The following is a 16,206-nucleotide window of genomic DNA, read 5'->3' as shown; positions in this document are numbered from 1 at the left end:
AAAAAACAAAGCTGGAGGCATCACGCTACCTGTCTTCAAACTACACTACAAGGCTACAGTAACCAAAACAGCATGGTACTGATATCAAAACAGATATATAGACCAATGGAACAGAATAGAGACCTCAGAAATTATGCCACACATCTACATCCATCTGATCTTTGACTAACCTGACAAAAGCAAGCAATGGGGAAAGGATTATTTAATAAATAGTGTTAGGAAAACTGGCTAACCATAAGCAGAAAAGAGAAACTGGATCCCTTCCTTACACTTTATACAAAAATTAACTCAAGATGGATTAACGACTTAAACATAAGACCTAATACCATCAAAACCCTGGACAAAAACCTAGGCAATACCATTCAGGACATAGGCATGGGCAAAGGCTTCAGGACTAAAACACCAAAAGCAATGGCAATGAAAGCTAAAATAGACAAATGGGATCTAATTAAACTAAAGAGCTTCTGCACAGCAAAAGAAACTATCCTCAGAGTGAACAGGCAACCTACAGAATGGGAGAAAATTTTTCAATCTATCCATCTGACAAAGGGCTAATATCCAGAATCTGCAAAGAACTTAAAAAAATTTATAAGAATAAAAAAAAAACCTCATCAAAAAGTGGGCAAAGGTTATGAACAGACACTTCTCAAAAGAAGACATTTATGTGTTCAATGAACATATGAAAAAAAGCTCATCATCACTGGTCATTAGAGAAATGCAAATCAAAACCAAAATGAGATACCACCTCACTCCAGTTAGAATGGCTATCATTAAAAAGTCAGGAAACAGCAGATGCTGGAGAGGATGTGGACAAATAGGAACACTTTTACACTGTTGGTGCATGTGTAAATTAGTTCAACCATTGTGGAAAACAGTGCGGTGATTCTTCAAGGATCTAGAACCAGAAATACCATTTGACACAGCAATCCAATTACTGGGTATACACCCAAAGGATTATAAATTATTCTACTATAAAGACTCATGCACATGTATGTTTATTGCAGCACTGTTGACATTATCAAAGACTTGGAACCAACCCAAATGCCCATCAATGATAGACTGGATAAAGAAAATGTGGCACATATACACCATGGAATATTATGTAGCCATAAAAAAAGGATGAGCTCATGTCCTTTGCAGGGACATGGATGAAACTGGAAACCATCATTGTCAGCAAACTAACACAGAAACAGAAATCCAAATACCACATGTTCTCACTCATAAGTGGGAGTTGGACAATGAGAACAAATGGACACAGGGAGGAAAACATCCCACACCAGGGCCTGTTGGGGGTAGGGTGCTAGGGGAAGGATAGCATTAGGTGAAATACCTAATGTAGATGACGGGTTGAGGGGTGCAGCAAACCACCATGGCACGTGTATATATACATAACAAACCTGCACATTCTGCACATGTATCCCAGAACTTAAAATATAATAATATTTTTTAAAAAGATATGCTAGGTACCAAGAAAAGATTTGCCTCTCCAAAAAAAAGTAATACTCGTCTATAAAATACCTGTGACATTGTGGCTCCAGGCCTGTAAATGCAGGAATTAAAATAGTGGAAGTAATTTTTAAATTAATGTAAATTTACATATTAAGTTCTTCACATTTCATGTTTTAGTGTACAGAAACATCTAGTGGAAGATTCCTGGAAAAGAAGAATGAAAATTGTGAGAGCCAAGGGCCATTAGAAACAAGAGCCTGGCGGGGCACGGTGGCTTACACCTGTAATTCCAGCACTTTGGCAGGCCGAGGCAGGAGGACCACATGAGCCCAGAAGCTTGAGACCAGCCGAGGCAACATAGCGAGACCCTTTCTCTACAAAAAATAAAATTAGCTAGGCATTGTGGTTCTTGCCTGTGGTCCCAGCTACTTGGGAAGCTGAGGTGGGAGGATCACTTGAGTCTAGGAATTTGAAACTGCAGTGAGCCGTGATCGTGCCACTGCACTCCAGCCTGGGTGACAGAGAGAGAACCTGTCACAAAAACATAGAATTAAAAACAAAAAAGAAACAAGAACCTCCCACCTAACTTTCTTAGGAGCACAATTCTTTTCCAGCTGCTTACTGGTATTTGTACCCCCTGCCCTGTCTGAAGTTGGCAGCATTCCCATCTTTCAACATAGGCTCTCAGATTGTGAACCTTATCTAATATCTTTTCAGTTTCCGGATTACATAGGTTCTAAAGTCACTAGTAATTGATGCTGTTAATTCTAAAGAGCTGTCTGCTTTTGATAACTCCTGCTCACAGTGAAAAATTCTCCTGAACTTTTTGAACCAGTTGTAAGCACTTCTCTGTATCCTCTGTCTCTTCTTTAATGTGTGCCTGGAGCATGTCCACGCCAACCACATAAAGACATAGAATTTGCATAGATAACTGTATTTCATTTATATGCTGTCTTTCTGTTCTGTCCTGGGCACTCACAGTGTCTTTCTTCACTTTATTTTCCAGTGCCACAGTTGCATGGCTGTGCACTATATCACACCTGGGGATTACCATCCATTTGGACTGCAGAATCAGAGGAGTCTCTGGAGTTGTACACTGTGCTGGCATCTCACAGGTCTCCCCTGATCAAGAAGTTTGATGCTAGTGCATAATTAAGAAGTGGAGAAAAAAGTGATGGCCACCATTATGCTACATAAAATTCTGTAGAGTTGTTTTTTTCAAGGAACATCAATTATTTTAAGTGGGCATGTAAGGCTGTCATTTTGACAAAGCTTTATTAGGTGTACATGAATAAAATAATAGCAGTAGTAAATGAAATATTTTACTTAGAAACCCTCACTAAATTACTCTGTGAAATACTCTTTCATATATTAAAAAAAAAAAAAAAACTAGTGTTTTCACATTTTCAAGATGAAGAACACTGTGGATGAAGCAACAGTAATCATCAGAGCGTTAACCCATGAATCAGAATGGAGAATGAGTTTCAATTTCTTTGAACATTGTGCTGTGTTTCAATGAAAATAGTTTTAGATCTATAACTTTATCCTAGATTCCATGATAAACAGGAATAATACTTATTCATTCATAAGTGTATTTATTTTAAAAATTATTAAACACTAATGACAAGAGAAAAAAAGCAAGAAATTCTGTCACTTGGAACAATGTGAACCCAAATGACATTATGCTAAGTGAAATAAGCCAGGCACAGAGAGACAAACACTGTATGCTCTCACTTATATGTGGAATATAAAAAAAGCTGAATTCATAGATGTAGGGAGTAGAATGGTGATTACCTGAGGCTGGAGAGGAGGGTGGATGGTAAAAGAGAAGATGTTGATCAAAGGGTAGAGAGTTTCAATTAGATGGGAGGTGTAAGTTCTGGTGACCTATTGCACAGCATGGTGACAGTAGTTAATAATAACGTATATTTAAAAATAGCGGCCGGGCGTGGTGGCTCACGCCTGTAATCCCAGCACTTTGGGAGGCCGAGACGGGCGGATCACGAGGTCAGGAGATCGAGACCATCCTGGCTAATATGGAGAAACCCCGTCTCTACTTAAAAAAAAAAAAATTAGCTAAAAGGGGGAATTTTAAATCTTCTCACCAAAACAAAATGATAAGTATGTCAGATGATGGGTATGTCAATTAGCCTGATTTGGTCATTCCATAATGTATACATGTATTGAAACATGACATTGTACCTCATAAATATATACAATTATATATATAATTACAAATGAAATAAAACTTTAAAAAGGAAAGAACTTTTTGAAGATGTAATAGCTGAAAATGTTGTGGAACTAAAACCAGCTTCTTAGACTGAAAGTGCATTCCAAGCACCAAATAGGCTATATAAAAATAAATCTATGCCTAGGAAAACCTTATAAAACTGCAGAGCAACAAGTTAACGAGAGACTCTAAAAATATTACAAAGAAAAGACAGATAATATACAAAAGACCGAGCTGTTTTCTCAACTAAAAGAAAGAGTCCACAGACAATAAAATGATACCTTCAGACTACTAGGAGTGAGAAAAGATTTGAACTTGGAATTTAATACTCAATTAAATGATCATTTATGAACAAGGCCAATATACAGGCATTTTCAAACATGCAATGAATAAGAAAGTTTATTATAAGTTCTTACTAAAAGCATTTTTTAGAGATACATCTAAAAAAGAAGAAAAGTAAACACAGAAGCAAGGTGTATTTCTGAAAACTGAAATGAGTAGAGAAATTGACTAAATATGCCAGTAAATTTAATTCTCCATTGTAAAAATGATTAAGTATTTTAAGGGTAGATTTTAAACTAAGGGTTGGCAAACTTTTTCAGTAAATATCCATATAGCAATTATCTTAGCTCAGAGATGCCATACAGTTTCTGCTGCAACTACATACTATCATTGTAGTGCAAAAGCAGCCATAGGCAATGTGTAAATTAGCATGGCAGTGTTCCAATAAGATGCTATTTTTTAAAAAAGTGGCTGAACAGTGGACTGTATAGCTCCAGGACTTCTTCTCTGAACAATGTTACAAATGTAAATTGTCATTAAAACATGTTAAATTTCTCTTTATAGTTGAGAAAAGGATACAAAGAGTAGGTAATTCTATGTTTTCTTAGAATATCTCTGGAAGAAAAAAATGCCTTGAACTTTTTTCAGCTGTTATGATATGGTAGCACAGTTGAGGGCAAGGCCCTTCGGAAATAGAACACAAGGTAGAAATCTGTCAGAAACACTCATGGGAAAAAGGGAGGCGCAGACAAGACATTTTACATATACGGTATTTTTTTCTAGGCAGGCTCTGGGGTATTACTGCAGTGGTAAGTAATCATAAGCTTTTTTGCACTAAATAATTGCACTCATCTTTCATGTTCAGCTTAAATTTTCCTTGCTTTCATGTCTGGGTGAAGCGTAACCCCTATATGCCTCCTATAGCACATTTAAACATATGCCTAATGTAAAACTTAACACATTTGATCACATCTGCTAGTCTAGGGTTTTTCTTGAAGAAAGTTAGTTCTGTGAAAAGAGATGTTATGATTATCTCATTCATTATTATATTATTCATGCCAGGACAGTGCCTGCCACATGGCAGATATTGTACCGATGTTTCTTAAAAGAATAAATAGCTACTTCTATTGAATTAATGACACATGAACGTGTGCCAAGATATATAACCTCTGTTTTGGGGGTTACATTATTATCTTGATCTTTCACATTTATTTAACCAACAAATAATTAATTTGCGCTCACTACAGGGAAGGCACTATTCTAGATTCTGAGTATATAAGTAGTGAGCAAAATAGTCCCTGTCTCATGTAGTTTACATTCTAATGGGGAGGAGAGATAATAAACATATAAATATGTTTATAAGTGGAAAACATTACCACTTGTAATGATTACCAGTAAAATAATTGCTCTTTGATGGGTCAGGACTTTAGCACTTCAGAGTTAACATCAACCACCAGTAAGTAAGACAGACAGTGGAGATGGACAAAGAAATTTGGCTGAATCTGTATTGAACTCATTCTGTCCTGGCAGGTTACAATGTTTAGTAAATACATAACAACAGATTATTTAGTTGTCTCTAAATAGAAGACAGAAAGAAGATAGAAAATGTTCTAAAACATCCAGCTAATTAATACTGCTTCTTAAATAATGTAGTTGGGGAAAAAGCACTCTAATGAATATTAGAATTGGTTTCTAGACTTAGGCTTGCCATTCACTTACTGTGTGGCCTTAGGCAAGTGAGTTATTTCTTCTCTCTGGGCCTCAGTTTTTCCCATGAGAGAACTGGGTTCAATCAAAGAATTTAGTCATTTAGTTGTTTTCTTACCACCTTCATTATTTTTACCATATTCGAATACTATATTTGTTATCATTTACCTAATAATTATTAGGCAATAATAAGTAAATAATATTGGTGAAATCATGATTGTAATGTGCTTGTTATAGTGTTTCCTGGTGAATCTTATGAAATTCATAGCTCTTAAAATGTTTTTTAATGCCACCTTTCAACATACCATAAGAGGCATTTCTATGTCATTTGGAAATGCTGGATTAAATGACTTTCAAGTCCTCTGTGTTCTAAAGATTAATATTTTATGAGATTTTTTTGTATGACTGCCTTATCTCAAAAGGCTCCAGATGTTTCTTCTTTCAACATGAAAAACACCTACAATTATTTAAAAATATGTGAAAGAATGCTTAGTATTTGAAAACAATTAAAACCTGTACTTTGCTTGAATGTCTTTTTTCTCTTTCTCATTTACTCAACTGTAATACTTTCCAGAGTACATTTCTGGGCCTTTCTCAGACACACTTGTGAAATGTAGAGTTTACATAGTATATCCTTTCCCATCATTTTATCTTCAGATTATCTATATCTTTAAATTTAAAATATATCTCTTGTAGATAGCATCTCTTTAGGTCTTTTTATTCTTTTTATCCAGTGCAGTAAATCTCTGCCCTTTATGTGGCGTTTAGTTCATTTATATTTAAATTAACTACTGATATGTCTGGCTTTAAGTCTACCATTATTTTTATTATTTTTTGTGTCAATTGCTCCAGAGCTTACTTTGTGCAGCTTTATCTTATGAAATACATATTAAGCAAAACCTATGTAGATAGAATGCCATTTGATAATTTACCAAGCATAGAGAAATTTCTGCATCACATCTAAAATATCTCCCAAAATAAAAAATCAAAACTCCAGGATTACCATTTTCCCTTTGACTCTGCTATATACATGCCATATTGTTTATAGAAAAATGGCATTTAATTCCATTTAAATTTGCAAACAAAGATAAGTAGTGGGGATGTCTTTAGAAAGGCTACATAAAGAAAGATGTTTCCATCAGGATAAGTTAAGCTGTGCTTCAGTAACACACCCCCAAATCTCAATGGCTTCAAAAAACTAAAGATTATTTCTTGCCCATGCTGTGTATTCATCAAGGGTAAGCAGGGGTCTCTGCTTTACATTGTCTTTTCTTAGGACCCAGGATAATGAAATAACCACTTGCTGGAGCAGTGTTTAGTATCATGGCAGAGGGAAGGAGAGCTCTAATTAATATATTGGTTAAGTACTCAGCCAGAAGTAACACATCACTACTGTTTGCAAGCTATTGGCCAGAACTGGTCACACAACCTTGCACAACAATAAGAGTCCAGATAGTACAACCCTATCATGAGTCAGAAGGCGGACAGAATTGGAATATTTAGCAGATAACATTAATGACTACCACATGCATTTTCATTTTGTTTGTTTGTTTTGGTTTTTTGTTTCTTTTCAGGTTCCAGAGTCTTTGCTCCCAATAGGTTGATGCTTCTCGGTCCTTATTCTGGCACTGGTTTTAAGAGTAACAGTAAATATTCCTAACAAAAAGAAAAGTATAAACCAATGGCAAGTAGATGCTTTGGGGGAGTGCTATGAGTTGTTGGGAAGAACAAAGCTGAGTGATGAACATTGGCAATAATGTTTCTTTCCATCTACTTGGAAACCCTGTGGAACAGAATCAATTTCTGCCCTCAAAACTGTTTCAGTGTGAAAAGTGAAACCCAGGAGGAGTAGATTGTATTCGTTTAATAATGCGGCAAGTCAGTTGTTCCCAAAATTAAAGAAATTTTGGAGGCAAGTATTTGAGTAAAGGCAAGGAGAATCTCTGAGAAAAAGAGAAGGCAACCACCACTAAACTATGTAAATAGTTGTAAGCTGCTTAGGATCTTGACCCTTTCTGAGGGAGAATTGTAAAATCAGAGTTTTAGGACTAGATGTTTGCTTCTCTTGGAGAAAGCAGAAAGTGAAGAAGAAAGACCAATAACTTCCATGAATTAGGTTCTGGTAAAACTACAGGCACTCTTCTAGGAGTTCAAAATATCCCTAAAATGTAGTGATTCAGAAATTCAATATTACAGAAAACATCCACCACACTTCTTGGGAAAAAAGCGAAAGAGAAACCTAGGTAATACCCAAACCTGTACAAAATTAAAAACAAAGCTATGTTTTCTTCTTGTTGTCATATGCTCTCTATTTCACTTGCATTCATTGCTATTTCATTTTAAAATGTCACTTAATATCAGGTAGATATTGAAATGCAAGTGTTAGTGATTAACGTTTGCACTTCAATACAGCCATAAGTACAATTTTATAGATTTGTTTTCTGGAAAAGTTATAGTGCCATTATTAGATAAGAAGGCAAACCATAGGAATTTTCCAGAAAGACTGAGTTATATGAATGGTATCTCACAAATCTGATAGGAATGGATCTGTCAGCAAGTTATCAACTTTTCTATATTAGAATATACCTTTTACCCACAAGTACAATTCTGGAAGGCTAAGCAGGTGCCAGATCTTTTAGAAAGAGCCAATAAATTAAAGCAGTCTGTTGCTAGAGTACCCTAAAAAACATAGTCTAGGTCAGTATTGATTAAAGTGTGGTCTGAGGGCCAATGCATAGATCAGTTCCACTCAATGAATCTTTTCTGATCCACCTAGAAGTTAGGAGTGTGTGCTGGAATGTGAATTAATACACACTTCCATTATCAAAAAGTCTTGCTACTAATGTATATATGTATATATATAATATGCATATTCATATATAGTTATATATAAAGTATATGCATATATAATTATACATAGCTTTATATGTTATATGTAATATACATACCAAATCTATATTTATACCTAATATATCTATGTTTGTATGTATATCTTTACCTATATCTACATAGATAAACAATGTGTTTAGTGACTGTTTATTTACACATGGGTGGAAGCTCCATATCTAATTGCAGACGGGTAACGAACAGCTCATATACCAGTAGAACTAGTCTAGGTCTCTCAGGAACAAGTGATATTGGCATATCTACAAGTGTGAGTAGCTCTGTGGTAATAAAAATGCATTATTTCAGTTTGTATGAGAAATATTAACCAGGTGAAATTAACTTGAAATCTGTGCAGAAGCAGCGATGCTCCCTTTTTGACATTAGGTAGGTCTTGAGGGACCAGACAGAGCCTTTAAATAATGTAGTTCTGCCAATAGGCTGGTATTTTTAAAGCTGTCTGTTGCCATTTCCATTTACTGTTTCTTTATTCACTATTTCCAAATATCAGATGGTTCTTAAATATTCTGTCAAAAAATGCTATCTTTATTAAACCAATTACCTTAATAGTATAATAATAAAATAATACCACTTTTGACAGCTTACCATGTGGCAGACACTGTCCTAAGTGTTTTACATTATTTGAGGCATTTAATCCCCACAGCAATCCTATGAAATAAACAGTATTACTATCCTCATCTTACAGTGAGAAAATGAGAACCAGAGTTTGATTTGCCATATATCACACATTAGCAAGGGGACAGAATAAGGAGCTTAATTCATGCAAGTTAGCCCTCAAGACTCTGTTTCTAACAACCACAGTTTATTTCCTTTCTGAAGGGAAGAGAAGCAATATACATTTAATAAAAAGACCTGGAATATGGATGAAATGAATATGAATGAATATGAATATGGAATATGAATGAAAAGACCTGGATTTTAATCCCAGTTTCTGACACTGACTAGCCATATGAACTTAGGCAAAACCCTTCCCTTACTTGGGCCTAAATTTCCTAATCTAGAAAAATAAGCAGAGTAGACTAGATGTTTTCTCAAATCCCTTTTAGTTTTAAGATTCTATGAGTCTGTTAAGTATAAATTTCTGACTAAAAATAGAGGCTTATGAGTACATCTTTTACGCAGAATTTCTTGTTCAAATAGAATTCTTTATTTCTAACTCAGAAAAGCAGTATTGCTCTGGGCTATCTGCCTGGATGTAGAAATAGCCTAACAACATAAAACTGTATGTTAGCTTGAGGGTCATTGAGATAGGATCCAATCCCTTTGCTCTTTGCTAAAGACAGGATGTAATGATTGCACACAAGTAACAAGCATAACATTTAATATATTTAAATTATTTTTTCTTACTGCTCCTCTCTAGAAATAAGGCTAACCTACCTTGTGGTTTGACTTGGCTCCGTGAGGATTGAATTTTTATCCATGTCTAAAGATTTGTCAGTCTGGAAATGTTTAAATATTTAGGTATTTTGTTTCTGATATGCAGAAAATTTTAACAACTTATATAGCTGAACAGTCCACCATTTCTGGTAGTAAGCCATAATGAACAAAGAATAGAGTGTTAACACAGTCTTCTCCCATTTATTGAGGCAGTGTGATTTGTAATGAATAGTAGATATTATCACTTACAGATTTAGATTCATCTGTACCACAAATAATCAATTTGGAAAGAAAAACACTCTGTTCTCCAATTTAAGAAAAGCAAACTAAAGATAAGTAACCAGCTATATTCTCTCAATTATGTATTTAAGGACACAAGGATAGTTCTGTGCTTCTGTCTGATGAGAAGTAAATGGCAGGAAAGCAGTTTTCAAAAAATAGTTTTTAAATTTTAGGTTTACCATCTTTCATTGTCACTTTGCATTGTCTGTGAAATCTTTAGCATCATCTCACTGGGTATTGGGTACATTTTGCCCAATGATACTGATAACCATAAAAGTAGTGAGTTGGTTATTTTTAGCTGATAATTAGTTTAGTTGAGCAAAGTGAGGATTCTCTTAAAGGTCCTGAGGCTGGAGTCAGCTAAAGCAGCAGGAAAGTTGGGCCAGGATCAAGTGGAAAACTGAAAGGCACAAATCTCACAGTATGACTTTTTGATAATTATAATGTCCTATGTGGTAAGAAAGATGATAGGTCAACACTGAGGTTATCAAAAACCCCAGACCATAAATATGTATGTTCACCATTACCCAGATTTGTTCTCATGATATTTACCATTGTAGATCCACTGATTCAGAAGAGTGGTAGACTTTATCTCAGACATAAGTGCTCATTGAGAGATGGAGTATGATGACAGAATATAAGGCCCCACTGATCATGCCCCATGACAAGGATACCAAAGTAACAACTATCTACACAGAATAAAAACAAAACACCACACAACACAACAAAACAAAACAAAAACACTTTCTTAAGAACCCAAGTAAGGTGAGCACTTATAGTATCTGGTTTTAACTTTATATCAATGGAAGAGGCACTGAAGAGATAGAAAAAACAGTCCTGAGTTGCTGATGTCACCCTTCCCCAACCCCGGCAAAGCAACATGGTGTGGAGAGCATTTCTAGGCACTGGCAGAGGGAGAACAAAGCAATTATGAAATTATGAGACATTGAACTCAGTGCTGTCCTGTTAGAGCAGAAAGGAAAATCGGACCAAATGCAGCTGATGCCAGCCCATAGAAGGAGCATTTAAAATAGCCCTAGTCAGAGGGGAATAACTAATGCCAGCAATAGGAACTTGGAGTGTCTGCAAACCTTGCTACTGAAAGCTACAGTATTCTGTGTCTCCAGGTAAACTTGAAAGACAGTCTAGGCTGTAAGGACTGAAAATCTTAGGTGAACCCTAGTGCTGAACTATGCTCAGAGGCAGTGGACTAGGGGGACAAATGACATACTGAAAAGCCAGCTGGGGCAGCAAAGAGAGTGCTGGCAACACCTCTCCCCTAACCCCAGGCTGCGCAGTTCATGGTCCCAAAAGAGACCCCTTCCTTCTACTTGAGGAGAGGAGAGGGAAGAGTGAGAAGGACTTTGTCTTGCATCTAGGATACCAGCCAAGCCAGGGCAGGACAGGACATCGTTCAGAGTCATGAGGCCCCCGTTCCAGGCCCTAGCTCCCAGATGACATTTCTAGATACACCCTGGGCCAGAAGGGAACATGCTACCTTGAAGAAAAGGATGTACTCCTGGCAGCATTCATCACCTGCTAACTGAAGAGACCTTTAGCCCTGAGTAACCAGCAACAATACCCAGGCACTACAACAAGGGCTTTCAGTTGAGACTTCCAAGCTTCAGGGAAGACTCAGCACATAACCAGCTATGGTGGCTAGAGGATAAAACTCCTTCCACTTGAGAAATGTAGAGAGAAAAGTAAAGGGGACTTTGTCTTATACCTTAGGTACCAATACGACCATGGGGAGTAGAGCACCAAGCAGGCTTTAGGGGTCCCCAGTTCCAGGATTTGACTCTCAGACAGCATTTCTGTACCTGTGCTGGGCCAAGGGGCAGCACACTGCCCTGCCACTCAACATTCACAACAAGCTGACCTAAGGGACCTTGGGCCTTAAGGGAACATCAGTGGTAGTGTGACACTACTCCTCATGGCCTTGGGTGGTGGTGGCTTTAAGGTTCCTGTACCTTTGGAAACAGGAGGAAAGAGTGGGAAGGACTGCATCTTATGGTTTGAGTGGCATCTTAGCCACAATACAATAGAACACCGGGTAGGCCTCTACGTTTTTCACTCTACACTCTGACTCCTGATTGGCAACTCTAGACTCATCCGGGGCCTGGTGAAACTTGCTATCCTGAAGGAAAGGACACAAGCCTGGCTTGCTTTGCCACCTGTTCTTTGTAGAGCCCAGGGCCTTGAGTAAACATAGGCAGAAGCCAGGGACTAGTTCTAGCAAACCTTGGTTGAGACCCACCAATCTGCTGACTTTAGGTTTCATCCAGTGTATTCAGAGTGGTGGTGGCCACAAGGGTGCTTGTGTCACTCCACCCACAACTTTAGGTGGCTCAGAATAGAGAGAGACATGCCGAATGTTTGGGTGAAAGTAACGGAAGAGAACAAGAGTCTCTGTCTCGTAATCCAGAGAATTCAAGATTTTCTCTACTACCATCAAGGTGGTACCTCTACGAGTCTACAAGAACTACAGTATTACTAGGCTTGGCAGGCCCCCTGAAGCAGAAAAAGCTTAGATCACAATACCCAAGCCCTTACAAATATCTGCAAAGCTTTCGCAACAAGGACAGCTACAAATAAGCTCAGACAGTGAAGCCTACAATATATACCCAACTATTCGATGCCAAGACACCAAATTAGAAAGAAAAAGGCATTAATAAGCAATAAGTAGTCACCTGAAGGTACAAAACTTATTGATAATAGTAAGTACACAGAAATACACAGACTATTGTAACACTATAAGTGTGGTATGTAAACTATTATTATCCTAAGTAGAAAGAATAAACTATGAAGCAATCAAAAATAATAATTACAACAACTTTCTAAGACATAGTAAATACAATAAGATATAAATAGAAACAAAAAGTTAAAAAGCAGGGGGATAAAGTTAAAGCATAGAGTTATTATTAGTTTGATTTTTGCTTGCTTGTTTAAGCAAGTAGTGTTATGTTGTACTCATATTAAAAATGGGTGATAAGATAATATTTGCAGCCTAATGGTAACCTCAATTAAAAAAACATACAATGGATACACAAAACATGAAAAGCAAGTGTATTTGTCCATTTGCACACTACTATAAAGAACTACTTGAGACTGAGTAATTTATAAAGGAAATATGTTTTTTTTTTTTTAAATGCATGACAGAGTCTTTACTTTTAAGTGATTACTGATACACCAAGTAATAACATGTAACAAGTTCTTGAATTCTATCATCTAGTAATTTTGATTAAGACAAACTAAAAGCAGCCCAAATAATTCCACTAGTATTCACTGTTCTAACCATTAGCAAGAATGGACTACATTAAGGCAGGCTGCTGCTTCACACAGGTTACAAAGAACTATTTACTACTTTTTCATAGATAAAGCCCCTGACCTTCAAGAAAGTGTTAGGGAAAAAAAATATTTAATCCCTTCCTTTCTTCAAAGAATAGTTATGTGGTGTTTTTTTTTAAAACTAGATCTAAGAAAGAAAAAGTCAACACTGATATACATGTTGCTTGAGCCAAAAGGCATATATACCTTGCCAAAAAGACAACATATACCCATTAAATTCCTAAGAAATATGAGGTAAAAAGATGAAATCTTTAGATAATTTGTAAGTCTATACAAAAAAGCTAGATTTGCTACTGCCCAAAAAGTGGAAGGACCTACTATATAATATATGGAAATAATTTAATGCCATTTCATAAGAATATAACTAGAGCTGTGCTAAACCTTCATATTCATGAGGGCATCTAAAATGCCACTCCACAGAACAGGTGCTTCTCTCTTCTTCTATCCATTTATGCGGTAGTTTTCATGGATTTCTGGCCGAATGTCACAGACAAAAGCCAAGAGATTATCCAAGACTTCATCCCTGTTCTGCTGGAAGTAGGTCTGGAGGATGGTCATCTTCTCCTGGGTCTCCTTCTCCACTTCAGTGCTGCAACTGCCATGGGATCCCAGTGCCGCAGCTTCCTTGGCCTTGAATTCCTTCTCCCTCTGCAGGCGGTACTGTTCAATTTCAGCCTGAGCTTCTTCTTTGGCCTGCTTCAGCCTCCGGTTCTTTCTTTTTCGGGCCTCGGACACCTTCTCGGCTGCCCGCTTCTCCGCCTGCAGCAGCTGCTGAATCCCCTGCGACTGACTAGCCATGGCGGCAGCGATTCTGAGACCCAGGCAAGCCGCCTAAATCACCTCGAAGGCCCCTTGGGTCAGCTCAAGGAAAGATGTTTAATTGACTCACAGTTCCACATGGCAGTGGAGACCTCAGGAAGCTTATAATCATGGAAGAAGGGGAAGCAAGGCACCTTCTTCATAAGGTGATAGGAAGGAGAATGAATGCAGGAGGAACTACTAAACACTTATAAAGTCAGCAGATCTTGTGAGAACTCACTCATTATTACGAGAACAGCAGGGGGGAACCACCACCATGAATCAATTACCTCCACCTGGCTTCTCTCTTGACATGTGGGTATTATGGGGATTATAATTTAACATGACATTTTGGGTGGGGATACAGCCAAAACATATCAGCAATAAACTAAATCATATCACAAGAGAAAATCACCTTTGCTAAAGGAAGACAGGAAGGAAAGGAAGAAGGATGAGAAGAACACAAAACAACCAGAAACATGTAACTAAATGACAGGAGTAACTCCTTACTTATCAATAATAACATTCAATGTAAATGGATTAAACTCTCCAATAAAAAGACATAGTCTGGCTAACTGGATGAAAAAAGAAGACCCCTTGATCTGTTGCCTACAAAAAACACACTTCACACAATATATTTGTAAAGACACACAAAGACTAAAAGCAAAGAGTTAGAAAAAGATATCCCACGCCAATGGAAACCAAGAAAAAGCATGAGCCACTATACTTATATCAGACGAAATAGATTTCAATACAAAAACTATGAGAAGAGACAAAAAGATCGCTATATAATCATAAAAGGGCTAATTCAGCAAGAGTATATAACAATTTTAAATATATATGCACCCAATACTGGAGCACCCAGATATATAAAGAAATGTTATTAGAGATAAAGAGATAGGCCCTAATACAATAATAGCTGGAGACTTAACAAACCACTTTCAGCATAGGCCAGATCTTCCAGACAGAAAATCAACAAAGAAACATCAGAATTTATCTGCAATATAGACCAAATGAATTTAATATTTATACAATATTTCATCCAACAACTACAGAATACACACTCTTTTTCTCAGCATATGAATCATTCTCAAGGATAGACCACATTAGGTCACAAAACAAGTCTTAAAACATTCCAAAAAATTGAAATACGATCAAGCATCTTCTCTGACCACAATGAAATAAAACTAGAAATTAATAATAAAAAAAGTTGGAAGCTATGCAAATACATGGAAACTAAACAATATGCTTCTGAGTGACCTGTGGGTCAATGAATAAATCAAGAAGGAAATTGAAAAATTTCTCAAAACAAATGATAATAAAAACACAGCATACCAAAACCTATGGGATACAGCAAAGGCAGTACTAAGGGGGTGGTTTATAGCTATAAGTGCTTACATGAAAAAGAGGCAAGACTTCAACTGAACAATCTAATGATGCAACTTGGAAAAGCAAAATCAAACAAAACCAAATTAGTAGAAGAAAAGAAATAATATAGATTAGAGCAGAAATTAATGCAAGAATTTACAAAAGATCAATAAAATAAAAAGTCATTTTTGAAACACTAAATAAAATTGACAAACAGCCAGACTAAGAAAAAAATATCCAAATACACTTAGAAATGGAAAAGGAGACATTACAACTGATATTGTAGAAATTCAAGAGATCATCAGTGGCTACTATGAGCAATTATATGCCTATAAATTGGAAAGGCTTGAAGAAATTGACAAATTCCTATATACTTAAAACCTACTAAGATTGAACTAGGAAGAATTCCAAAATCTGAACAGAAGAATAACAGATAATGAGATCAAAACTGAAATATTAGG

General features: G+C 36.6%; 1 protein-coding gene across 1 annotated transcript; it reads right to left on the bottom strand.

Annotated features, from left to right (window-relative positions):
- Positions 1 to 13,697: 13,697 nt before the first annotated feature.
- Positions 13,698 to 14,438, bottom strand: LOC105522491 (V-type proton ATPase subunit G 1). Its single transcript, XM_011957016.1, has one exon. The coding sequence runs from the start codon at positions 14,375 to 14,377 to the stop codon at positions 14,021 to 14,023; it is 357 nt and encodes a 118-aa protein (XP_011812406.1). The 5' UTR covers positions 14,378 to 14,438; the 3' UTR covers positions 13,698 to 14,020.
- Between the last annotated feature and the right edge of the window lie 1,768 nt (positions 14,439 to 16,206).

This window comes from Colobus angolensis, unplaced genomic scaffold (genome assembly GCF_000951035.1).
Source record: "Colobus angolensis palliatus isolate OR3802 unplaced genomic scaffold, Cang.pa_1.0 Scaffold430, whole genome shotgun sequence".
NCBI classification, from domain to species: Eukaryota; Metazoa; Chordata; class Mammalia; order Primates; family Cercopithecidae; genus Colobus; species Colobus angolensis.
This window is presented reverse-complemented; position numbering and strand designations above follow the sequence as displayed.